The sequence below is a fragment of the Desmodus rotundus genome, chromosome 1, assembly GCF_022682495.2.
Source record: "Desmodus rotundus isolate HL8 chromosome 1, HLdesRot8A.1, whole genome shotgun sequence".
Taxonomy (NCBI): Eukaryota; Metazoa; Chordata; class Mammalia; order Chiroptera; family Phyllostomidae; genus Desmodus; species Desmodus rotundus.
In genome coordinates this window covers 121,403,545-121,428,632 of record NC_071387.1, presented here as the reverse complement: position 1 = coordinate 121,428,632, position 25,088 = coordinate 121,403,545, and the positions used below count along the sequence as shown (strand labels likewise).

Genomic DNA, 25,088 nt, shown 5'->3' with positions numbered 1-25,088 from the left:
TCCGTCACCCTATCCCCACCTCATTCCTTCCTGGCCCGAAGTCCTGGTGAATGCGTGGACTGGCCAAGTCCAGCAGACATGCCCACGCTGCGGGTGCAAAAAAGGCTGCAAAAGCCAATATCTGGACAGATTAAATGCTACACTGGGAGGTTGTTCTAGCTCCCCTAGACTCAAAAGGTGGAGATTCCTAAACCCTAGCAAGGGGGTTTAGAGCCTGGGAGGTGAAAAAGAATGGTAAGTATCTACCACAGAAAGTATTTTAATCATCAGGACTGCTAGGAATATCATATCATAAGATCCCAATCGCTCAGTTTTTTAAAGAGGTATATAGAAAAACAGGGATGATTGCAAATGACATGATCAGGGAACTACGAACTATTTAAAAAATACGCAACCCTGGCTGGGTGGCTCAGCTGACTGGAGCATCATCCCGTACTGCGAAAGGCTGCAGTCCCAGATGGCGCTTACTGGGGACGGCCAGGCAATTGACTGATGTTTCTTTCTCATATCCATGTTTCTATCTATCTATCTATCTCTCCACTCCCCTTACCCTCTCTCTGAAATCAATAAACATATCCTCAGGTGAGGATTTAAAAAAAAGAATGCTCAAAAAATAGGTGCAGAGAGTATCACAAGAGGGAGAAACTCAGATCATAGACTTACAGAGGTGAAAGGCTGCAGGGGTCATCGGGGCCACCCCTCCCACCACTGCAGGAGCCACCTCTACAGCCAGGTGAGAGGCAGCACACGCGGCTGAGCGCGGTCTGTAGACTGACAGTACAAGCACCACCCACACCTGGGAAAGGGGATCTCACCTCTGCCATTGTCCCATTTATAGGAAACTAGAATTTAGCATATTTTGGATGAAAATGTTTTTTGTTTATTTTATTTTTTATTAAATGTATTGGAGTGGCAGAGGTTAACAAGATTATATAGGTTTTACCCAGACTGGTGTGGCTCAGTCACAAAGCCAAAGGTCACTGGTTTGATTTCCCGTCAGGGCACATGCCTGGGTTGCAGGTCTGTCCCCGTTGGGGACATGTGAGAGGCAATGAGGGATTGATGTGTCTCTCCCTCCCTTTCTCCCTCCTTTCCCCTCTCTCTAAAAATAAATGAGTAAAACCTTTTAAAAGAAACAACAAAAGATGAATAAGATGCCATCCAAAGAGGAGCTTACAATGCAGCTGCAGAAACGAGGCCAACTCACACATGCAACTACTTTGATTCTTCTTTCTTCTCTCCCACGTAGATGAGTGATCGACTTCAGCTGATTGGACCCTTCCAGGTATCTCTCCAGTTTGTGCCTCTGCATTTCTTCCTTGTGCCCGGATTCCCCAAACTGCTTCCTAGATGATCTTCCAGCCTTCCACTCATTCTTTCAAGTTGTCCCCCACATTACTTTAAGATTAATTTTCTTAAAATTGTTTTCACCAAGTTATTCACTTGCTCGGACAACCATAACAACTCCCAACTGTGCACTGCATCAAATCTGAACTCATCCGCAGACACAGGCTGTATTGGATCTACCAACTCATAGATTCTCTACATTCATTGTTCACTAACAATGAATAAATCCAGTCCAGCCCTGGCTGGTGTGGCTCAGTTGGTTGGAGCACTGTCCCATAGCCAAAAGGTCATGGGTTCAATTCCTGGTCAGGACACATGCCTGGGTTTGGGGTTCATTCCTGGCCAGCCACAGTTGCGAGAGGCAGCCAATCGCTGTTTCTCTCTCATACCCATGTTTCCCTCCCTTTCTCCCTCGTTTCCCCTCTCTCTAAAATCAACAAGCACGTAAAAAAAGAAGAGGAAGAAGAAGAAGAAGAAGAAAAAAATCAAGTCCAATGTTTTCTAAATAGTTTAAACCACTTAAGCTCTATGATTCTACATGAGCAAAATCCATATTTCTAACAATTCTCTCAAGAATTTTATCTTTTCTGCAGGTTGGAATACCACACTGAGACGACGAATTCTAAAAGTGTCAGCTTTCTGAGGAGCGCAGGAGTTTACATCTCTGGAGCCTCCAAACTTCCGCTGGCTGTTGCCTTGCTGTCTGCTTTACTTATTCCACTTCTCATTACTCCTTTGTATACAACCTTCTCCTCTCCCCATGGGAGGGGACACATCTCCTTTCATTTGTTTTGCCTTCCACACTCCCATTCTTCTTCCACACTCCCATTCCTTCTTTTCACTCCATTATGATTTACTCTTTCTAAATCTAACCTGCTTTATTGATGTTATTCTTCACCTAAAAAAACCCACCAAGATAATTCAGCCAGTGTCCATACCATTGGCAAGCCTCAGGTATAGGCAGAGGAAAAAGGAAAACGAAAAAGAAAGGAAGAAAAAAATAGCAGAAGACAGAATTTGGAAAAAGGAAATGACAATTGCTGCCATTATCAAGTGTTTACAATGTGCCAGATACTTTCTATCCATCCGCAGAACAATCTTGATCTCCTATCCTCAAGTTTAAAACAGGGAAATGGAGAGTTAAATGATTCATCTGAGGCTAGTAAGGGTCAGAAACCAGACTGCATCCCAGGTGAATTAAGCCCATCCTCTTGCAGCTAGAGAATATTATCTCCGTAACAAAAAGTAAGAAAAGAAGAATATAAAGTGGAGACAGGTCAGACCTTACCAACAATTTGCTCTGAGTGCTACTAAAAAAATGATAGCACCTTAGTTACCAACAATTATCTAGAGATAGCCATTAAGTTTTCAGCATGACAAAATTTAAGATTTTCTCTTATATGCAAATCCCTTTACCTTCCTACATGGATACACACACATTGGCATACACACTCACACAGGCACATCCTCAGCTAGAAGGCTCGTATCAAAATTTGCATCCTCCTGATCTTTACACTTGTATCTCGGTTACCAGTATATCTGTTCCTTTTTAGTTTTGACCCATGCTAATCTTTTAAGATTCTCTTTATTTCTCCCCTTTCACCTTAGTTCATGTTTCCCCCCCTTTTTCCTACATCACTTTTAATCAGCACCTCTTTTTCTCTTTTATTCTCATCTCCCTCGTTGCCTATGCATTTCTCTTACTTTAAGAGGGTGTTATTAGTACAGGAAGTTCTAGCCACAGCAATTGAACAAGAAGAAATAAAAGGCATACAGATTGGAAGTAAAACTGTCATTATTTGCAGATGACATGATACTCTATACAGAGAACCCTAAGGATTACACCAAAAAACTACTAGAGCTGATAAATGAATTAAGTGAAGTAGCACGATACAAAATAAATAGCCAGAGATCAGTGCATTGTTATACACCAGTAATGAACTATCAGAAAGGGAAACTAAGAAAACAATCCCATTTACAATTGCACCCAAAATAAATAAATAAATAAAATATCTAAAAATAAATTTAACCAAGGATGTAAAAGACTATACTTGGAAAATTATAAGACACTGAAGAAAGAAATTGAAGAAGATACAAATAAGTGGAAGCATATACTGTGTTCATGGATAGAAAGAATTAACATCATTAAAATGTCCATATTACTCAAAGCAATCTATAGATTCAATGCAATTCCCACCAAAATACCAATGGCATATTTCACAGAACTAGAACAAATATTCCAAAAATTTATATGAAACCACAAAGACCCAGAATAGCCATAGCAATCTTGAGAAACAAGAACAAAGTTGGAAGAATCATGCTTCCTGATATCAAACTATACTACAAGGCTATAGTAATCAAAACAGCATGGTACTGGCATAAAAACAGACATATAGATCGATGAAACAGAACAGAGAGCCCAGAAATAAACCCCTGCCTTTGTGGTCAATTAGTATTTAACAAAGGAGGCAAAAACATGTAACGGGGTGAAGATAATCTATTCAATAAATGACGTTGGGGGAATTGGACAGATACGTGCAAAAAATAATGAAACTAGACCACCTTCTTCCATCATACACAAAAATAAACTCAAAATGGATTAAAAACTTACATGTTAGACTTGAAACCATAAAAATCCTAGAAGAAAACATAGGCAGTAAAATCTCAAACATTTCTTATAGAGATATTTTTTCTGATATATATCCTTGAGCAAGGGAAACAAAAGAAAAGTAAACAAATTGGAGTATATCAGACTAAAAAGTTTTTGCACAGCCAAGGAAATGATCAGCAAAATGAAAATACAACCCACTGAATGGGGGAACATATTCACCAATGATACATCTGATAAGGGGTTAATATCCAAAATTTATAAAGAACTCAACACCAAAAAACCAAACAATCCAATTAAAAAATGGGTAAAGCACATGAACAGACACTTCTCCAAAGAGGATATACAGAGGGCTCAGAGACACATGAAAAGATGCTCAGTGTCACTAATCATCAGAGAGATACAAATGAAAACCACAATGAGATATCACTTCACACTGGTCAGAATGACTATCATCAGTAAATAAACAAACAACAAATGTTGGTCAGCATGTGAAGAGAAGAGAACTCTCATGCACTGTTGGTGGGAATGCATATTGGTGCATCCACTGTGCAAAGTAGTATGGAGATACCTTGAAAAATTAAAACTGGAACTGCCTTATGACCCAGCAATTCCACTTCTGGGAATATATCCAAAGAAACCCGAAATAGTCGTTTAAAATTTAAGAATATATGCACCCTTATGTTCATTGCAGTGTTATTTATAATAGCCAAGATTTTGAGGCAGTCTAAGTGTCCATCAGTAGATGAGTGGGTAAAAAAGCTATGGCACATATACATAATGGAATACTACTTGGCTTAAAAAAAAAAAAAAAAAGAAGGAAATCTTACCCTTGGCAATAGCATGGATGGACCAGGAGAGCATTATACTAAGCGAAATAAGCCAGTCAGGGAAGGACAAGTACCATATGATTTCAGTCATATATGGAATCTAATGAACAAAATAAACTAACAAACAAAATAGAAATAGCCTCATAGAGAACAGACTGTCAGCTGTCAGAGGGGAGGGGTGTTGCAGAGCTGGGTGAGAAGGGTGAAGGGATTAAGTAAAAACAAAAAACAAAAAACAGCCCTGGCTGGTGTGACTCAGTGGATTGAGTGCCAGTCTGCAAACCAAAAGGACACATGCCTGGGTTGCAGGCCAGGTCTCCAGTGAGGGGCGCTAGAGAGGCAACCACACATTGATGTTTCTCTCCCTTTCTTTCTCCCTCCCTTCCCCTCTCTAAAAATAAATAATATCTTAAAAAAAATTCCCATAGATACAACAGCATGGTGATTACCAAAGGGAAAGAGGGGTGGGTGGAGGTAGAAAAGGGTACAGGGGGGATAAATGGTGATGGAAGGAGACTTGACTAGGGGTGGTGAACACACGATATGGAGATGAACACACAATATACAGATGATGTATGTATTACAGAATTGCACACCTTAGCACTATAATTTTATTAACCAATGTCATTCCAATAACTTTGATTTTAAAAGTACAAAAAAAGGGTGTTGTTGGTTCTCAGTAGATATCTATTCTTTCCTCATTTCTGCCACACCATCCTTTGTCTTCATCTTCCTCCTGTCATTCCTCCTTCACTACAACTCCAATTCCTATTCTGCTCTCTCTCAATTGCCCACTCCCCTCCATTAATCCTCCCTACTTCCTCACAAACTCCAGTTATCCTCCCATCCACCTCACACCCCTTTTCCCGCCTTTTCCTCCCAAGGTTCTAAAGCGCGAGGACCTCATTGTCTTTCTCCCCCATCCTCCAACCAGCCCACAGGACAGCCTTGTTACCATGACTACAGAGCTGCTGAAAGCTGAAGTCAAGGACCTGGTTGCCATGACTTTCGCTTCTCCGCCTCCTTCCCCGCCCACGCGCCCCGCAGCGTTGGCGCCTGCGCAGTACTCTACGTGAAGGGGTGGGGAGGGGCTTCAAGCCGAGGGGGAGGAGGAGAAGAAAGGATAAGAAAGGCAGTGGAACTAGCGCCTACGGTGGCCGAAGAGGGACGTGCCAAGACGGAGGCTGCAGGATGGTAGGCTATGCGAAAAGGGAGGGGAGGGGGAACCGAGGGACGTGGGTTGTACCTGCGGGGGTCCTTGGGGGCCGCCCTCTGTGCGAGCCGCTCTTTCTTCCTCCGGTCCCGAGAGAACCTCACTTTCCTGGGTGGGCGAGCTGGCCTTGGGAGGAAGAGCAGCTGGAAATGGCTTTAGGGAGAAGGGGCGGGGAGAGGACGTATTAGTGGGGCGAGAAAGCTGATTTAGGGGGCGGCGGGACCGTCCCGAGCCGGGGGAGGCGCGGGGGTCGCGATCCAAGGGGTCCCGACCACTGCCGCAGGGAAGTCGCCCGAGGAATAGGGGCATGAGGGCCTGTTGGCGGAAGAAGGCAGCGGGGAGCGCGGGTCACACTCTGTCGCCGCGCAGCCCTGATCGGAGCGGTGGCCCGCGGAGTTAGGGCTGTACGGGAGGGTATAGTTTCCGGGTCCGAGGAGTGGGCGGCCTGCTTTGGTTTACTGCCCGGCTGCCTAGAGGCAGGGTAAGGTGGGAAGGCAAGTGGGCTTGAGGTCTTGCTCTTGAAGACCCAGACTTTTAACTCGGGCTCCGGTGCTCTTGGCTCTCCGCTCCCCACACCATTCTCTTTCCGGAACCCAGGCCTTCCGTCTTCCTGCTCGTCCCTCCACCCCTATTTTAGACGTGCAGGGCTCCCTTGCGCCCCTCCGTTGCCTTCCCATCACGCTAACGGCGCTTCCCCTTCCTCCCCATCAAAAACAAACAAACAAACAAAACCCTGTAATTGCAACCTTTAGCCTACTAAACAGTAATAAACTAGTACTATTTCACACACCCAAAGATTCCAGCCCTGGTAATGTCCGTGGCGAGAAGAGCTGCAGGGAGAAAGCGATAACTCCAGGATGTGGCCAGGACCTCCTGGAACTGAGTAGCTGGGGGCACACCTGGTAGGGAAGGCTCTGCATTCCTCCCTAACCTGCCCAGTTTGAGCCCTGTTCCACAAACATTCCCTAGGAGAGCCACCCTGGATGGCTGTGTACTAACTGAAGAACTGAAAGGGAAATTGGTCACCTGGTATCGGGGAAGGAGTGGGCGTGTAGCAAGCAAGAGGCACCATGAAAGAAGGAAGAGAGGAATACCAGTGGCCAAGTGCCTGGATGGCTGATGATAGACGAGGGTGGAATTTGGGGGGCGGGGGTTCTCATTACCGATTGCTAAGATGAAAAACACCCCTAGGCATATGACTGGCACAGGAAGGAAGTGTGTTAGGGACATCTTCAAAGGCAAATGGCCAGGATGGGGTGGAGAATTGAAGTAACTTCTTCAGGGACAAAATACCTGATTTCAGTGTGGTGGTGGATAGAAGGCACATGGAAGGAAGCAGACATCTTGACATCAGCTACGGGCTGATTGTCACCGTGCTAGGCGTTTTACTTACCTTTAGGAAACTATTAGGAAACAGGAGGTGGGGAAAAAATAATAGTTTAGTGTTACAGTGTTTACCATGTGCCAGGCACTGTTGCATATATCAACTCATTTAATCCCTCCTAACAACTCTGTAAGGTAGGTACTTTTAATATCTCCGTATTATAGACCAGGAAACAGGCCTAGAGACATAAAATAATCGTCCAAAGCAAATTACTCAACTAGTGAAGCCAGAATTGCAACCCAAATGAAAGAAGCTCTGACACCCCCCAGAAGGAAAGGCACCAGCTGGTGGAAATACCCAGAGTCGGGAGCAAGGGCTGAGTGTTTGAAGAAAGTAGAAGCTGTGAGTGGAGAAGAATTAGATGAGATGAGTTTGGGGCTGTTTGTTTATGGAGGAAAGAACCTCAGAGAATCAAATCTCTGATCCTCTGCTCTACCTCTTCTCCCCCCAGATGCGATTCATGCTGCTGTTTAGCCGGCAGGGAAAGCTGAGGCTGCAAAAATGGTACCTGGCCACATCAGACAAGGAGAGAAAGAAGATGGTTCGGGAGCTTATGCAGGTTGTTCTGGCTCGCAAACCGAAGATGTGCAGCTTCCTGGAATGGAGGGACCTCAAAGTTGTCTATAAGAGGTGACTCCCCACCTACTTTCAGACCTGCCTGGATCCTGCTTGATTGGTGCCTGGCAATGGGTTTGAATGGCTGAGCAATAAGCAGGTCATAGGTCAGGGAGAACTGGGAGCAAAGGACATCTGAAGGGCAGTGATGAGCTTCAGCTTTCTTTCCTTTCCAAACTTACCTTGAAGAAAATTTTTTAAAAGATTTTATTTATTTATTTTTAGACAGAGGAGAAGGGAGGGAGAAAGAGAGGGAGAGGAACATCAGTGTGTAGTTGCCTCCCTCATGCCCTCTACTGGGGGGACCTGGCCCACAACCCAGGCATGTGCCCTAGACTGGGACTCGAACCGGCGACCTTTTGGTTCGCAGGCCTGCACTCAATCTACTGAGCCACACCAGCCAGAGCTACCTTGAAGAAATTCTTGTTTCCCACTTAGTTTTACTCTAATCACACACCTACTTCATGCACGTACCTCTGTCCCGAAGGCCCTATCTTGCCCATTACACATGTCACTTGTTGTCTCATTCAACAGTCATAAATCCTGTGCTGCCCTAACCGGTGTGGCTCAGTTGGTTAGGGTTCATCCCACAAAGCGAAAGGTCACCGGTTCAATTCCTGGTGCACATGCCTGGGTGGCAGGTTCAGTTCCCTGTCGGAGCCATGCAAGGGGCAGCCGATTGATGTTTCTCTCTCGCATTGATGTTTCTCTCCCTTTCTTTCTTCGTCCCTTCCCCTCTCTCTAAAAATAAATAAATAAAATCTTTCTCTTTTTAAAAAAATCCCATGCTACCTTTACCAACACATACACACTTTCCGGTTCCTTTTCTCAGCAGGTGAATTACTTAGCTCAGTTTTTTGCTGAGTCAAAGTGAGCAGGTCAGAGAGCGGGAGGAGTTTGGTGTCTGCCTGTTTGTGAGAGGCACTAAGAGACTGAACAAGTTACTATTTGTATACCCTGGGACCACGCCACGTATGTCTAGTAGCCACATGGACGCTAAGCTGGGAATGAGGAGAAATGAAAGGTTTGAGCCCAGAACGCCTGGTCCTGGAGCAGGCCTAATAGCCTTCCCAGCTACCTCTCTCATGTGCCCCTGTCCTCAGATATGCCAGCCTCTATTTCTGCTGCGCCATCGAGGGCCAAGACAATGAACTCATCACACTGGAACTGATCCACCGATATGTGGAACTCCTGGACAAATACTTTGGCAGCGTAAGTCTCCCCACCCTTGCCTGTTTCCATACTCAGCAATCCCGTTTCCTCTAAACGCTGGGACCCTTCTATTCTGCCCTGGGATACTTGGGAGAGGTGCAGTTGGAGCAGTGTGAATGGTAAGTAATCTCCCTTTTTAAGCCTTAAACCTATCCCAGCTCCTTAGTCAGCTGGAGGAAGGGAGTGGGGACCAGAATCTGCCACTTAATAAATCCATCTGGAGCTCAGCTCGGGCTTCTCACAAAAGAACAGAGGCCCCATTCAGATTTTATCAGTAGTTCCTGATTTTGACTCCTCCTGCCCCGCTCCACAGTACCTAGCTCCACAGAACTTTTGGAGCTAGGAAGGAGGCTAGCCCAGCTGCTGGTAGGAACAATGTCACAGATTTGGGGTGGGGGAACAGCAACAAGAGCCACACTCAAGGGCAACTAATATTTTATGATCACAGTGAAAGAGACAAAAGAAAGAGAAGGAAAACCTGAACTAAGTCTAAGGCTTCAGGGTTGGGAGAACATAGACCTGGCACAAGAACCCAAGGTGGGAAGAGTCGTAGTGAAGGAGACGGGAGCCACGTTGAGAAAGGAGCTGGGACAGGTTGAGTGGGAATGCACTTCATCACTCGACTCTGCCATTTCCCCTCCTCTCAGGTGTGTGAGCTGGACATCATCTTTAATTTTGAGAAGGCCTACTTCATCTTGGATGAGTTTTTGATGGGGGGAGATGTCCAAGACACCTCCAAGAAGAGTGTGCTAAAGGCTATTGAGCAGGCTGATCTGCTGCAGGAGGTACGGGCCCAGAACAGTGAGAAGGAGGAAGAGTATCATGGTAGAGGGTGCCGTCCCTCCCCTGGACACCCTGCCTGCCTGCCACAGCTGCCCCCTTCCCACCACCGCTTCCAAAGGACCCCCCCTCCCTGTGGTGTCTGGCCGCCACGCCCAGTTGGCCAGCTTGTCCTCAAGCCCTGATTGCTGGGGGTGGAAGACAGCCCCCCTGTGTCAATTTCCTCCTCCTTCCCACAAGATCCAAAGTGTATTGCCCCAGCTGAATATCCTTTGGGCCTTGCTTATCTTAACATTTAAGGGTCGCTCAACAAATTGGAGAAAACACACAGATTAATTCTTTTCTTCCCCCTTTTTTTAATCCACACTCAATGAGCCTCTGCTTCTCAGAAGCAAAAGGCTATAGGGATTTGGGGTTGGGGTAGAAGGCACCTCGCTGCTGGTTCACGCTGCGGTCAGGCGCCCCTGCCCTCACCGCATTAGTGCTTGCCCCTCTGCTGTGCCACTGCTGAGACTTGGTGCAGGAAGATGAGTCACCGGAATCTGCAGTGACAAGCAAGCTGGCCTGAGCTGGCTTTGAGGAGGGGGTGAGATGGGGGCCTCTCCTCTGCAATAGGAGAAAAGCAGAACTGAACTTGTCACCCCGCTGGTACAGGTTCCCTTACACACATACATGTGTGTGCATGTGCACACACCCTAGCACATATGTGCCTTGATACACACACACACATCTGTTACCAGTGCTGTGCTCAGACCCTAATGACTCATCTTTCTGCAGTCTGGTTCACCATACCTCAGGGACCTGATGCCAACCTTTTACTCCTCTCTACCCCTGAAAAATGGACCCAACCATGTGCCAACCCCAGCCCTCAGAAAGTGTTTCCCATTCCCCAGTCCCAGCTTCACTCCCTTTCCCCTCAGATACTAAGGCTGAGCCCCCCTGCTCACCAACCTGGCTTTGGGTTCTCTGGGTGGTGGCAGACTCAACTTGGACCCTTCTCCTTGTCACAGTTGGCTCTGGGAGGTGGTCCTAGGAGGCTAGGGAACGCCCCTGAAGGGTTCCCCAGCTGTTCTGCCTTGGGCTCACATTGGCTTCTCTCTCCCCTCCCTGTTTCTCTGTGTGCTTCCCCCATTCTGCCTCTGTCTTTGTGATGCTGTTGTCTTGCCCACCCACCTCCCTCGTTCCCTGTCTGCCTCTCCTGGTGTCTCTGCGTCACCCTGTTTGTCTCTGCCTTAGGAGGATGAGTCGCCGCGCAGTGTGTTGGAGGAGATGGGTCTGGCATAGCCCCCGCCTTGGCCGCATGGAAATATGGGGAGCTGGTGGAGAGGCAGGGCACAAGCCACAAGCAGCCCTTTTTTGGGTGGGACTCAGCTGCCCCTCTTCTGCTGCCTCAACTTCTCTTGGAGTGAGCTGTAGGCTCAGGACCCTCAAACAGTCCCTCCTTTCACCCCCTACCTCCTGTTTCCCTTTTCCTACTGAAGGTGTTTGGAGCTAGGAGGCAGAAAACTATGACCACGACCCAAGACGGGGGTGCTATTTGGCTTTCATTCCTTGCCTTTGAAGATCTATTACTCCAAACTTCCTTCCCTCCCTTATAACTGTAAATATATAAATATGTCAGGTTAAAGGGAAAAGGTTTTCAGGGCTCTTCTCCCTGCCCCATAACCTACCTCCATCCCCCTTGCAGCCAACCAGGGCAGCCTTTCTGCCTGGGAAGGGGGCATCTGTGTAGTGATTGGGTTGTCCTTTCCCCTCATCTGCCTCCTTCCCGTCCTTCTTGGCTGCAGTAGGGCCTCTGTTCAGTGCTGGGGGAGGAACAACACAGTTAATTGTTTTTCTAACCTTGCCATTTGGAGGGAGGGAAGGAGGGTTGGGGGAAGGGCAGGCTTCATGGGAGACTGGGCCCTGTCCCCTTTCACACCAGGTTCTGGATGAGGCAGGAGCTAAGAGGGTGGAGTGGGGAAGTGTCTGACTTTATTTCCTTTCATCTGAAATAAAAAGAAACACATTTCTGGACTTTGCCTGCCTGAGGGTCTGTGAAGGAGGCAGGGCTGCCGGGATCAGTCGGGAGGGGACAGGAACACTGCACAGTTGACTGCATGGGAACTGGGCCTGCCATGTTTAGGTCCTACACTTTTTTTGTAAAAGGGATAGATACCCAGTTCAATTTGTATGATGATAATTTTAAAGGTTAAGTGTATCCCATGCAAACGTATCCATTGCTTCTCTGAAATGCAAATTTAACAGTGTCCTGTTTTACGGTTTCTCTGTGGAAGATTGCATTTGCATGGTTTAGTTATACTTGGGAAGGAGACTCAGGAGTTCAAGGGTATATATCCCACCCCCTGTGCTTAGAAAAGGGTTGAGAAGTGGCTGAAACCAGGTTGTTTATGTGGCTGCTGACCATCCCCTGCACCACCACCTCCTATTTCTTGTGAAGTATGTAGGACCAGGGTATTTAGGGAGTAGTTAAGGGAGGCAGGTCAGTGAGGTGGAACAGGGGCTCTGGGGAGCCACCGGCACTGCCTATGTGGCTTCAGGGTCAGGGAAAGTAGAACCTCCTAGGTAGCCCAGAGCTGTGGCTCCTTATCTACTTTGCATCTTTCTGCCAGGCCCTGGGAACCCATGACTTAACTATCACCACCCCACAGCTGGAAATGGAGTGGGTTTCCAAATGGATGTGAGCCTATACTACCCCCAATACAGTATGAAGTGGTTGTGGCCACTCCACCCTCGCTTTGAGCAGGAGATGGGTAATGTGGCTGGCGTTTCCCTCACCGCCCCTTGGGAAGGACCAAGCTGGCCCAAGGGGACGGGTGAATAACCGAGAACAAAGTCCTAATAAAATAGTCACTTTTATTTCTTAGCAAAACTATTTCCTCCGTGAGGGGTATTTACAAGAGAGAAAGGGAAGAAGGGGTAAATTCACAGAGATCAGGAGAGGGTGGAGAGGCTTGTGGAAAGCCGAAAGGGCAGGAGACAGACACAGCTGGAACTAGAAGACTACATGGGGGCAGCTCCCCGTGAGGGGAGAGGACTCGCACAACCACCTGCCCGCCCGGGCTGGCCCTAGAACACCCGCCAGTGAGTTTGGGGAGTTCGGGCTTTGGACCCTGGGAGAGGTCTGGCGGATTCTCTGCACAGCCCGGGGGGGAGAGGGCGGGGGCCAAGGGCGGGGTCAGGACGCATGCAAACACCCAACTGGGACTGGAGCGACACGGAGGGGGGTGACTGCGCGCACCGCGTGGGCGCTCCGGGGCGGGGCCTGTCACGGGCGTTGGAGCAGCACGTGCTCGATGTAATTCTCCAACTCCTCCTGCTCCTGCAGCCGGCGCTCCTCCGCCTCCGCCTCCGCCTGCGCTCGCAGTGCCTGGGCCTCCCCGCCGGGATAGTGGCGCGAAGACGGCAGGGCGTGGTGGTAGTGGCGGCGGCGCGAGGCGGCCGGAGGGTGCAGAGTCCGAGGCCGGATGTAGTTGGGAGAAGGGTGGTAGGGCCCCGGGGGAAAAGCCTCAACCTCCTCCCGATCCCACGGCGGGAGCACCTCGTTCCAATCCGGCAGCTCCTCATGGGGGGGGGCGGGGGCGGGGGGCGGGGACTGAGGGGACCGGGCGTGGGCGTGGGCGGGGGCAGCCCGTGGGGGCGGCACGGGCTCCGGGGGGGCGTTCTTCTTCCGCTTCCGCTTCTCCTCCACCTCCTCGATGATACTGACCACGTCGTCCGCTGGCAGGTGGAGTTTGGTGGACAGCTCGATGAGGCTATCGATCGTCTGTGGGTCCATCTCTTCGTCGTCGTCGTCCTCCTCCTCCCCGCCCCCCTCTGCCCCCTCAGCGTCCTTCCGAGGGTGGCCGGGCGTCTCCTCCTGGGAGCGCTTGTCCTCGGCTCCGGCTTCCCCGTCCTCCTCGGCGAACAGTAACGCGTTCTGCCGCGCCCTCTCCGCCTCCTCCGCCTCCGCCTCCGCCTCCGCCTCCGCCGCCTCCTCGTCCTCGGCCCCCACCCTCTCCTCTCCGCCGCGTCTCTCCTGCTCCGCCTCCTCCCTCTCGCTCAGCAGCTCCTGCTCCTCTTGCTGCAGCCCCCGACCCCCCAGGCCGTGCGGCCGGGCCCCGCCCTGCAGCAAATACTGGAGCAGCAGGTCCGAGGCCAGGTCGGCCAGCCGCTCCTCCTGCGCGGCGGCCTGCCGGGTGGCCTCCGCCTGCCGCCGCCCCGCCTCTACCTGAGCCAGCCCTTGCTGTAGAAGGCGCTCCCCCGCCTCGGAGCCGCTCAGAAGTGAGCTCTCCGGCCGGCGCACCTTGGGGAAGGGGGCGCCCAGGCCTTGGTACGCCTTCGACAGGGGTGCCAACGCCTCGCCTAGGTGTGTTTTGGGGGAGGGCGCTTTCCCCCCGAACTGGCGGGCTCCGGGAAGGGGGCGACTCTCGGGCATAGGAGCCTGGAATTGCTGAGGAGCCGCGGGCAGCAGGGGCGCGCTCTCCGGGACACGCGCCTGGAACTCCCCCCAGGAAGCGCGCCACACGCGCTCCGGCCCGGGACTCTCCAGGTTGACTCGGGTCAGCGTGTGGGTGCGAGTTTCCGTCTCTGCCGCTGCGGTCTCCTGCTGGCGCTTGGCACTGCTCGGACTGAAATCTCGCAGTTCCTGGAGCAGGGAAGCCAGCGCCTCGAGCTCCTCGGAGGGGTCGCCCGCGTCGGGACCATTCTCCTGAGTCTGAGGGACAGGCGGAGCCGCGGGTGCTTGGGTCTCTGGCGCTTGGAGGCTGTGGGTTTGGCTTCGCACTGTCTCCGTTAACAGCGCTTCTGCTGCCTCTTCCTCTGGCCCCCGCTGGGAGCCGCCTGGCGCCGGGGGCGAGGCCGGGCGGTCGAGTGTCTGTAGCAGCACCGCGGCCAGCGCCCGGGGATCCACCCCCTGGAAAAGCTCTCCCTCGTCCTGCGGCTCCGAATTTCGAGCGGCTCGGACCTCCGGAACGGGACCGTCCTTTGGCCAGGGTATTGCGTCCCCAGTTACCGGCTCTTTATGCTCAGAGCTGAGAGGAGGTGACTTCGCCTCAGGGCGCCCGGGGGGCGCTCCTTCCAGCCCCTTCATCAGTAGAAGGAAGCAGAAGAGGGAGGAAGCCGGCAACCTGAGCGATTTCATGACTAAGGGACTGTCCGAGACTGAAAAACAAAAGAGGGCAAAGGAAAAGAAAAAAAAAAAGAGGGGATTTCTATAAGAATTTTTCACTCTCTGATTCTATATTCCCTTCCCCCACCTGTAATCAGGAAATCAGGGCTTCCCCAATCCCCATAATCTTACCCAGAAGAGGGACGTTTAGGCTCAAATTAGGAAGATATTATGGCGATCTCTGGAGTCGTGTAAATGGGAAAATGCCCGAAACCCTCGCACCCCGGAGCCTCCTCGCCCCCTTCTCTGAGCCATCTCATTGCCAGCGCCCACGTACTGAGCAGCGAGGATAAGGGGAAAAAAATCTCTGCTCCCTCCCCCAGGACTCTGGGTGGTGCGTGGGCGACTTCAGCAGCAAGCAAAAAGCAGCGACTCCCCCATTTACCAGGGACCCTTACGGGTGGCTCCCTGATGTGGCTTGAACACCCCCACCCGGGAGGAGAGAGAACCCTCCATCACTCCCACTGCTGCCAGGGTTTGAGGGTCGGACAGTGGAGTATTTACCAGCTGGTGTCACGACGCGGGTGGTGAAGAGGAGGGTCGAGGCAGGGTGGGGACAGGGGAAGATCTGGACGCGTTCGCCTTGGCTCGGAGAGATGGCTAGGATACGAGCGACGGGCAAGGTCTGGCGTCCAGTAGACTGGACTCAGCTGGGTCCGCGCGTCTCCGGGAAGCTTGCTCGCTCCGGCTTCAGCACGCTGGACAGCGCCCGCGCCGCTCCGGTCTTATAAAGAGGGGCGCGCAGTGTCACGTGGGATGGTCCCGCCCCATTGACGTCAATGTTCATTCATGGAGAAGCGGGCGGGTGCCTAGAAGCTGGAGGATGCCCAGTGATTGGAGGTTGCGGTGCTCTCCCGGCCTGCGCCTGCGCGCTGGACCCTCGACCGGAGGGGCGTGCGCTAGTGGAGCACCCGGGAAATGAATGAATGAATGAATGAATGAATGAAATGCCGGGGCGGGCAGGGTTGGGGGCTATGAATGAATGAAGGAGGGATGAGGAGAAAAGGATGAATGAATGAATGGGAAAATGAATGGAAAGGTGGATGCAGAGGCGCTGGAAGGCAGGAGGGTGGGTTATCCAGCAACTTGCAGCTGCGGGAGTCTGTGTCATGAAACGGAATAGGATGGGGGCATTCCCAGGTCTGACTGGGCACCAACAGGATATCTTACTGGAAGGGGGAGGATAAAAATCCAAAGTAGGGGGTGGGGGCAGGCTCCCCGTCCCCTGGCCTCAAGATCCATGGGGAACACGCCCAAGGACGGCGTGAACCTGAGAAAGGAGGGACGGATCTGAGCGCCTGCAGGCGCTGTTCGCGGATCTGCGGTGCAGGGTGCGGGCCCTGGGCCGGGGCAGATGGGTGGACCTTGCGGTTTTGGTAATCCCACCAAAAAGGGTCCAAGTCGGAGGGGAAAGGGGGAAGGCTGAGAATGTGCCTGTGTCGTGTCTGTACACTGTCAGTGCGTGTCTGAAGAAAAAGGTGTGTCTGTCCTTCTGTCCAGCTGACTCTGTAGCGTCTCTTGGCGCCTCCGCTGTGTCCCTTTCCAGCCCACCACTCCCCATCCCCTTCGGCTTCTTTTTCTCCTGCTGCTTCCCCCCCAAAGGACGTTTGGAGGGCAAGAGCAACCAGGTGGGGAGGGGGTTGCGCAGGTGGCGGGGTGACTCAACTCCAGCTCTCTCCACTGCTTAAAGGGAAGGTTTGAACGCGATGCAGGAGGTGGGGGTGGGCGTGCAACGTCAGAGATCGCCCCTTACAGCCACCATACCCCTCGTCCGTATCTCCAGCCTGAGGGGTCGGGGCTGGGGGCTTGGACAGCTAGAGGTTCCGGGGGGTGGGGGACGATGACGCACAGATTGCGCAAAGAGAATCAATCCATCAGCTAGCCGGGTCCAGTGAAGGGAGACCAGCCGTGGGCGGGGGGTGGAGGAGGGGGACGGAAATGGGGAGGGGGTAAGGGAGAGGGGAGATAGCCAAGGGGAGCAGCCACTGCAGGAAAGAAGGGGAGGGAGGGGGGCTGCAGTGCAGGCAAAAAGCTGTGCGGGGGCGTGGGCAGGGAAAGGGGGAGTTAAAATGACACACACCAGACACACACGAACTGCGGACACGGGTGCCCATGGGCACAGGCAGGGCTCAGATTGTCAGAGCCCGTCCTCAACCCCTCCTCATCGCTTCCTAGCACTGATCCTCATCTCCCTCTCTCTTCCTCTCACACATACACAATCACTCACGTGTTTTCCCTCTATAGCCAACAGTAGATTCTCGGTTCCATCAGTGGCTCGACTTTCCCAGAAGAAAGCCCATCAGCTCTGCGAGGAAAAAGGTGGGGAGGAGTAGAGAGAGGAAAGAGAGGAGAGAAGGCAGCAGGAGAGGGAGGAAGGAAGGAGGGAATCTGGAGCAGGTAGAAGGAACAGGCTAAAAGAGGGAATAAACTGAAAGCCAAGGTGATTTTGGAGATGCCAAGGAAAGGAGGGAGAGGAGGGGGCAAGAGACCACAGCACTACTTCACCCCCACCCCCTCACGACAATGTAGGATCTCCTCCTACCCCTGTGGGCTCCCCTCATTCTTCCCCTCCCCACCTACCCCCCTTTTTTTTTTCTCAGCCTGGTTACTGAGAGCATTGGAATGAGGAGGGGGTCACGTTACCTTCCTGAGGAGGATGAATCAGAGAGAGATGCTTCTGACATCTGGAGCGGGGGAGGGGAAGCCATCCAAGAGCAAGAAAGAGGGGAGGGAGCCAAGGGGGAGACTAAAAGGCTGATGGGGCTGAGAGAGCAAGTGTGAGATGAGGGGAGGTGCACCTAGAGAAACTGTGTTACTGTGGGCTCATCCATGTGCACATGCACATATGTGAGCATGAACATGCGTGTGTATATATGTGCAGGGATTAGTGAAACAGGAAGAAGAAAAAGAAAGGGAACTAGGGGGACCAAGAGTGGATGGGCATGGTAGTGTTCCCATTTAAATATGTATGTAGTCTTCTCAGTCTGTGTGGCTGTGTTTTTGCCTGTTTCCAGGTGTCTGTGTGTAAGTGAGAGCGTGTGGGTTCTGACCCCTCCTGAGTGTCAGTATACCATGTAGTTAAGATTCTTTGTGTGTATCCAGTCTGGGCATCTGCTGGTGTCTGGAAGGTGTGCCTGGGCTGGTGTGTCAATAAGATGTGTCAGTACATGTGTTTTTATCCGTTTCTCTGGATTCTTTCATGTCTGATGGTATATGTTAGAGGTTATGTGGACTTTTGTGTGCCTTTGCTCTTTCCTGCCCCTCCCCCACATTGACATTTTTCTATGCCATAAAGCCTCAGTATCCAAACCACTCATCTGCAGCCCTCAAGTTCAGGTCCTTGCCCTTTGTTTTCAGAGTGTTCCCCATTTCTCCATTCTTCCACAATTCCCCACTCCTTTCTCCACTCGAGCCCAAGAGCCCAGGGGAACATCTCAGAAATTAGCATCCCAAGAGTCCCAGTCTTCATGAAGTGGATGAGAGGGCAGCAAGATGGAAGCGCCGGGTACCATGGCAATAGGCTTGGCGATTCCACAATCTGGATCTTGATCCCTTTTATCGGCATGGTCTCTGAATCTCTGGGTCTGTTTCTGCCTCTCTCCTTTCCAGTTCCCTACCTGGGTCAGTTTATTCACACACTCTCTACCTCTCGGAGACGTACTGTGCTCTTCGTGCCCTGCTGGATTGGAGACAGGCTCCTGGGGTAGGGAGAGAGGGAGATGGCAGGAAAGAATGAGACATGGAGAGACAGAGTTGGAAAAGGCAAAGCTGAAGTGGGGGCCCAGAGGGGATTCATGGTGTTTGCTCTGAGTTGTATGTATAAATCCTTCTCTCCCTGTCTGTTTTTCTGAACCTCCCACTCTCCAGTAGAGTAGTAGGAGAAGGTGGGGTCCAGCAGAGTGATGATCCAAGCTAAAGGTTTGGAAAACCAGGGGAGGGGGCACAGCATTGGGTCTTTTCCCTGAGAAAGTTTGGGAGAGACATAGAGAGAGCAAGCAGGAGCTTGTCCCCCCACCTCCATCCCCACCAACACCCCCTTTCCCGTGAAGCTTACGGTCCCCCTTTCCTCCCTTCCCCCCAAATGGTGACTCACCTCTGCAGCCTTTCATTGCGTCAGCGATGGGGGTGGGGGACAGGCAGGGCGGGGGCACCTTATGAGAGGGACAGGGGTCTCCACTTTGAACAGAAAGAAGGTGATGAGTCCCTGGGAATGACCCTATCAGAATGCACTGTTGCCCTATCCCCTGCCATCCCAGTTTAGTAGGGTGGAGAGTCCTGGGAAGGGGACTGGGAGAGGGTTGGGGGCCACTGACATGTCTGGAAATTATAAATAACAGGAAGGGGGTGCTCACCCAAATTTTCATTACCCCATCCCATTCCTTCATAACCCCCCCCAACAGTCCTGAATGGGGGAGGGGAGACCCAGGAAGCCCGGGGGAGAGCAAAGCCGCAGAGATGAGTCACCAAGAAAGGGAGAGGGAGAGAGAGAGACAGACAGAGATGAGGAGAGACACAGAGAGACAACTACTGGAGAGACTGGGAAAGGAAAACACGCCATGAAGGTGATATCCACAAACTAACAAGAAAAAGGAAACTGTTTAATTCCATAAACCTGAATCAACCTCCTCCCAACACCCACCTGTCACATACATACAACACACTATCATTCAGAATTGCACTGGTATTCTGAGACACACCCACTGCACAAACACAATGTCCCACCTAGCCTGGCAGGGTCACGCAGACCTATGCTGAAGATGTGACCAGGGTAATAGAGATTGGCGTTGAGAGCCTTCATTCTTCTTACATGAGATAAAGGGGTAAAAACCCTAAAGGTATGTGACTTCAAAAATCCAAGACGCGGGTCAGGGACTCAGAGGCTACGCCTTGCACACACGACGACACACACACAGTTCCCTGCCTCCCCATCCACACGTACATAGCAACATATCAAGCATTGTCCTCATCAAAAAGACACTTGGAGTACCTGATTCTGGGGTACACCCGCCACGTTGTCCCGAACATATCTTACCCAGACATCCCATTACTCGTACACACATATACAGAAACGCAGACACACAAAGACGCCCATGGACACACACGGACCGAAACCACCTTGCGCTGCCTCGCCCGCATCCGAACACGTCCTAGCGCCCCCGCGTGTTACTTTTCGGGATCGCAGTCTTCACCGCTCCGGAGCTTGGTTCCTGGGCAAGCGGCTCCCAGGCTACCTCCACCTCCTTCCACTTCTGCGCGGTGCCCACCCAGGAATGCAGAAAGCGAGCGAGCTGGCCACGAGAGAGTACAGAGCTATGAGTTAGATGCCTGGATCGCAGGACCGAGGGAGGCTGGTCCTGGATGGCAAGGGGTACTTGGGGGAAGAGCCCACAGAATTTGGACAGCAGCTTACTCCCAGGTCCGGAGGAAAGTGAGGCCAGGGTCTAGTCAGGGCGGAGCGCTGCTGACCTCCTTGGTTTAGTGCAATCGCTTCTTTCTGCCGCTTATCTGGCGTAGGGATGGGGGTGCGCAAGGGCAAGCAGCCTCTCCCGGTTCCCCTCCAGAAAGTCATTAGCCCCATTGCCACAAGGCTTAGAGATCCTCTCTAGCACAGGCTACTTGGGAAGAGGGAGGATAAGGCGTCTCACGCCTCCCCACTGAGAAGAAGTAAAACAAGCACAGGCGGTGGGCTGAGTCCGTTTTATTGCAACACAGCCTTGGTTGAAGTGACTGGAAGGGTGGCAGCATGGCCAGGCACGGCAGGTAGAGGAGCACATCGGCAAGGCCAGAACTGGAACAGCAGTGGTTCTCCTTGCCCACTTTCCACCTTCTGGCACCGTCCTCTGCCCACATCTTGGATTCCATCCCTGTGCTTGCTGTCAATGTGTCCTTAGCAGCTCTCCATCGTCCAACAAGAAGTTCAAGCTACCACCGTCAAAGAGTGAGGCTCGGAGGCACGCTTTGGGCTTGGGACATCTGAGTTCTAGTCCCTGCGAGGCTCCCAGCTACTGTGAGTGATTGGGAAGTCACTTTGATTTTTCTGGGCCTCTATTTCCTCCCTCTGCGGTAGATGTGAGGATCCAGTATAGAAGACAGCACTGTGGAAATACAGCTGTTACTACTTGCATTTAAATAGAAGACTCTCAAAGTCCAAAAAGCAGAAAGGAACAAGAGGAAGGAGGACTGTCCAGAAAAACCTGGAGGTGGGGGTTCCAGTCTCACTAGAAGGAGGCTTTTTAGAATTAGGAGACAGCCCCACATGGGCTGAGGGGCCTATGCTTCACTACACAACTCTCCAGCCTGAACCTCCTGGTTTTGTTGCTGTTTGGGGGATATCGGGGAGGGGCCCTGTGAAATAGCAACATTGTGCAAAATTGGAGGAAACCCTCATCAGAGGGGGCAGGCTCAGAAAGGTACAACACCAGAGCATAAAGAGGGCCAAAGTAGGGACAGCATTATAAATCTATTTCATTTGCAGGGTCCCTCTCCATATTGCACACGAGGTGGGTGATAAAGGTCATGGGGAAAGGGAGCGGAGAGGCAATGAGGAACTAAGTGTCTGGGAGGTCCAGGGAGGAAGAAGATGGGTGTCCAGAGAGGAGGGAGAGACCACTGATCTGGAGATACAGGACGCTAAGAGGGCAGTGAGGGGAGCACCAGGCAAGCTCTGAGGGCTTGGGAAGTAGCAGGAGGAAGAAAGTTTTTTCTGGGTAGCTGTGCTCCGGGAGAGGTGCTGGGCGTTGTGCGCTTCTGCCCACTTCCCACCAGGAGGAGGCAGAAAGGAGAGCCAGAAAGGACAGAGTTCACTCCCAGGCTAGGACGATGGACAGGAGAAAGCTATGAAGCATGTGAAGGAACAGGTTCTTTTGTGGGGAAGGGGAAAGTGTGGGCAATAGCAGCGCAAGGGCTCCCCCAAGCCAGGCCATTCAGATCAGGCCTTGGGCAACGGTGTTTGGGAGTGTTAGAGGTAAGATGACAGAGAGGTAGGGGGGGAAAGGAGGGATGGAGAGCTGGTTAGGATAGGCAGCAGGTCAGGGGGTGGGGCCTTCAAATGAGGGCGGGGGTTTGGGGGGGGATCTAGGGTGGGAGGGTATAAAGTGCTTCTCAGATAGTAGAGGCCTCAGATGTCGGCCTCCAGCAGATACTGCTCAGCATAACCCTTGACCAGCTCGAGCCCCAAGACGGCTGGCAGAAATAAGCCAGCTGTGACCACAATTGGAGCGCCAGGAAGAGCTGACACAAAATGTTGAGGCCGGTGAGGCGCGGGGTCTGGAGGTGCAGATGCCACGGAAACTGGCTCTGCATCTGAGCATAGTCGCAGCCAAAGGCATCCACGCCGAGGTAGCACCACGCGCCTTCGCCGCCATGCAGAGTGAGGAAAGGGCGTGTGCATAGCGTGATCACGCACGTGCGCGTGCGGCTGTCCAAGCGCCACTCCAGGCCCTTGGCCGCCAGCAGGCGCAGGCTGCTCTCGCTCGTAGGGCTTCCAGTCCTGGGTGAGGATCCTGCCTGGCAGCACGTCTCTGCACAGAGGGCGGGCGACAGCAGGCTTGCCTCGTTGCCGCCTGCCTCTGACAGGGCCTCGGTGGGCAGGAGAGAGAAGGTGCCTGAGACCCGCAGCGCCGCCAGCCTCGTGCCCAGACCTGCCAGCAGCGTTGACGCGTTCAATCTGACCAAAGGACACCCTGCGGGGGGTACAAGTGAGCTCCCGACGGGAGACGGGCGGGCTGGCGAGCCCAGCGCCTCTCGGCATCTTCACTCCCATATTCATCCCCCAGGCTCCCACGTGGGCCCTACAGGGGTGCAGGCTGAGGTGGGATATGTGAAAGCCCGGGTCCCTAAGGGTAACAAGGACGAACCAGGGGCAAAGCCTCCGAATAGGGGAGGTGGGGTCAGCGTGGAGTATCCAGGGGACTGGGAGTGTGGGCCCCTGAGTCTCTGAGAGAAGTGGAAATGAGAAGGCAGATCAATCAGTTGAATTAGTAGAACGACGGAGGATGAGGGGGGAGAATAAGGGCTCAGATGTTTGAGTCCCTGAAGGGAGACAGGATCGATGTAGGGGAGGCAGAATCACGGAAGTCTAGTCTCCTGGGTTCTTCAGCCTCTGGAAGTAAGGGCTGAGGGTTTGACAGCTGGGAGTCGGAAGCTGTTTCGCTTCCGCTTGGCAAAAGGGCCTGGGTAAGGCCTGGGAGTCCCAGTGCTGGGCTCATGGGCGCCCCCACTCGGTAGAGCCGGCAGAGTAAGAAAGCCGTTGACTGGCTGGGCCTGGGGGAGGACGCCGAGCCCCATGTCCTTCTCACCTGCTTTGTGATTAGGTGGTATTTCTTCAGCCCCCTGGAGGGGCAGCAGCTCTTCCCGGGCAAGTTGTGCCACCTTAACCCCCAGGTACTGTTGCTTGACTAGCTGCAAGCGGAAGCGCTGCAGCAGTTCGGTCCTGCCCTTGCCGTGCTCCCAGGGCGCCACGCGCAGCTCCTCCACCAGCGGCGTCTTCCCGTGTCAAGTGCACCGACTCCAGCCCGATCTGTGGACCAAGGCCATTAGGGGAACCCTGCCCCGACTCCGCCCCTTTCGGCTCACAGGGCTCGCCTCTTCCCACACGCTGAGCCCTCCTTCGTCACCACTCTTGGCGCCCGGCCAGACCTGGAGCCAGTTCAGAACGCTCTCCCCAGCACTTGGGCCTCGGATTCCAGAGCCAGCAGAATGGTCATTCGCTGGGGTTGCTTTCACCTCTTGAGAAGCTTGTAGCTCCGGGTGCAATAGGTCTCTGGCCACTCGCCACGCCCTTTTCTTGGCCCCACCCCCAGGAGTTCGCCACGCCCTCAGTTACCTACCATGCCCCTTTTCTCTAGGTTCTGTCCAGGAGCCCATCCTCGACTAGTCCTGCTCACCCAACCAGGCCTTCTTTGCGCCAGAGGTCAGTCTACTCAGGGGTCCTGGCCCCCCTCTACCCGCTCCCACCCCCAGCCTACCCCCACTTACCTGCTCTCCTCTTTTTGTGCTCCTGCACTCAGAAACTCCTCAAACAAATCCTCAAATACTGAAGCTCTCACCAGTTCATGTGGTTCCTCTCGTGTAGAGTTCTACACGTCCCCCACTCCATGTTCACTGTCTGGGCCCTTGGATCTGAATGCCCTGCTCTTTGATTCCAAAGCCTGCTGTATATCCTCAGCAACCAGACAAGGGCTGAGGGAGAGGCTTGCTTCCTCTCCTTCCTAAGATACAGGTACCCAAATGTGGCTTTACCCCTTTTCACTTGGGCCCCGGTTCTCACCACTCCTGTGTTCCGCTTGGCCAGCACCACCGTGTGTCTGGAGCCAGGTTGGGGTCTGGAGCCAGCTGTGATAGGGGGTAGGAAGATAGTCGGAGCCACCATAGGTGGCCCCTGAGATGGCCAGCACCTCCTCAAACTCCTGTCCTGTGACCCCCACAAAGTCCAACCACTCAACCTCAGTCTCAGGCCCAGATCCAGACCTGGGCTTGGCCCCCAAGAACTTGGCCTTGGCCTTAGGCCCTGACTCAGCCCCCAAAGGCCTGTCCTCAGTCTCAAACCCTGATCCAGACCTGGCGTCCTGTGGCAGGTTTTCTGACAGTGGCTCTACATCTGGCTCAGCCTCTTTTTTGGACTTAGGGACATCTGAGGTGGCTACACCACAGCCAGCTTCCAGCTTCATTGCTCTGCAGAAAAGAGAAAACCCAGCATGAGGTCAGAGCCCGCTGTTTCCACATCTGGCTCCCTACACACAAACAGTCCCCACAGTCCCTTCCTACACAAACACTGCTTCTCTTCTGCTCTTCACAACCACCCTAGGGATGGAAGGCCTCCAGCTACCCCCTTCCACCAGCTCCAAGAACTCCCAGTCCTATCCTGCTCCACCCAACCAGACTCTCCTGAAAATTCACAAACGCAGGACCCTGTGACCTCCCCAGAGACTAGCCTCTGACCCCCTCCATAC

At 52.5% G+C, this 25,088-nt stretch overlaps 3 protein-coding genes across 4 annotated transcripts; 1 reads left to right on the top strand and 2 right to left on the bottom strand.

The window, feature by feature from the left end:
• The first annotated feature begins 5,839 nt into the window (after positions 1-5,839).
• AP1S1 (adaptor related protein complex 1 subunit sigma 1) lies at positions 5,840-12,005 on the top strand. Its single transcript, XM_024571668.4, has 5 exons — positions 5,840-5,979; positions 7,834-8,012; positions 9,101-9,209; positions 9,857-9,994; positions 11,226-12,005. The coding sequence occupies exons 1-5, from the start codon at positions 5,977-5,979 to the stop codon at positions 11,271-11,273; spliced, it is 477 nt and encodes a 158-aa protein (XP_024427436.1). The 5' UTR covers positions 5,840-5,976; the 3' UTR covers positions 11,274-12,005.
• Positions 12,006-12,646: 641 nt separating this feature from the next.
• On the bottom strand, positions 12,647-20,376 carry VGF (VGF nerve growth factor inducible). 2 transcript variants are annotated; one of them, XM_053930458.2, is made up of 3 exons: positions 20,245-20,376; positions 15,643-15,954; positions 12,647-15,131 (listed from the first exon to the last, which is right to left on the bottom strand). In XM_053930458.2, exon 3 carries the CDS (start codon positions 15,109-15,111, stop codon positions 13,258-13,260), a length of 1,854 nt encoding a protein of 617 aa, XP_053786433.1. In that variant the 5' UTR covers positions 15,112-15,131; positions 15,643-15,954; positions 20,245-20,376; the 3' UTR covers positions 12,647-13,257. The 2 variants fall into 2 exon arrangements, with proteins under 2 accessions (XP_053786433.1, XP_053786440.1); XM_053930465.2 differs by lacking the exon at positions 20,245-20,376 and having other exon boundaries at positions 15,643-15,979.
• Positions 20,377-22,255: 1,879 nt separating this feature from the next.
• NAT16 (N-acetyltransferase 16 (putative)) lies at positions 22,256-24,806 on the bottom strand. Its single transcript, XM_024571378.2, is given in 10 exon segments — positions 22,256-22,317; positions 22,320-22,612; positions 22,614-22,666; positions 22,669-22,822; positions 23,437-23,477; positions 23,479-23,629; positions 23,631-23,656; positions 24,407-24,451; positions 24,453-24,632; positions 24,702-24,806. Coding segments are annotated over 10 exon segments (1,110 nt in total).
• Between the last annotated feature and the right edge of the window lie 282 nt (positions 24,807-25,088).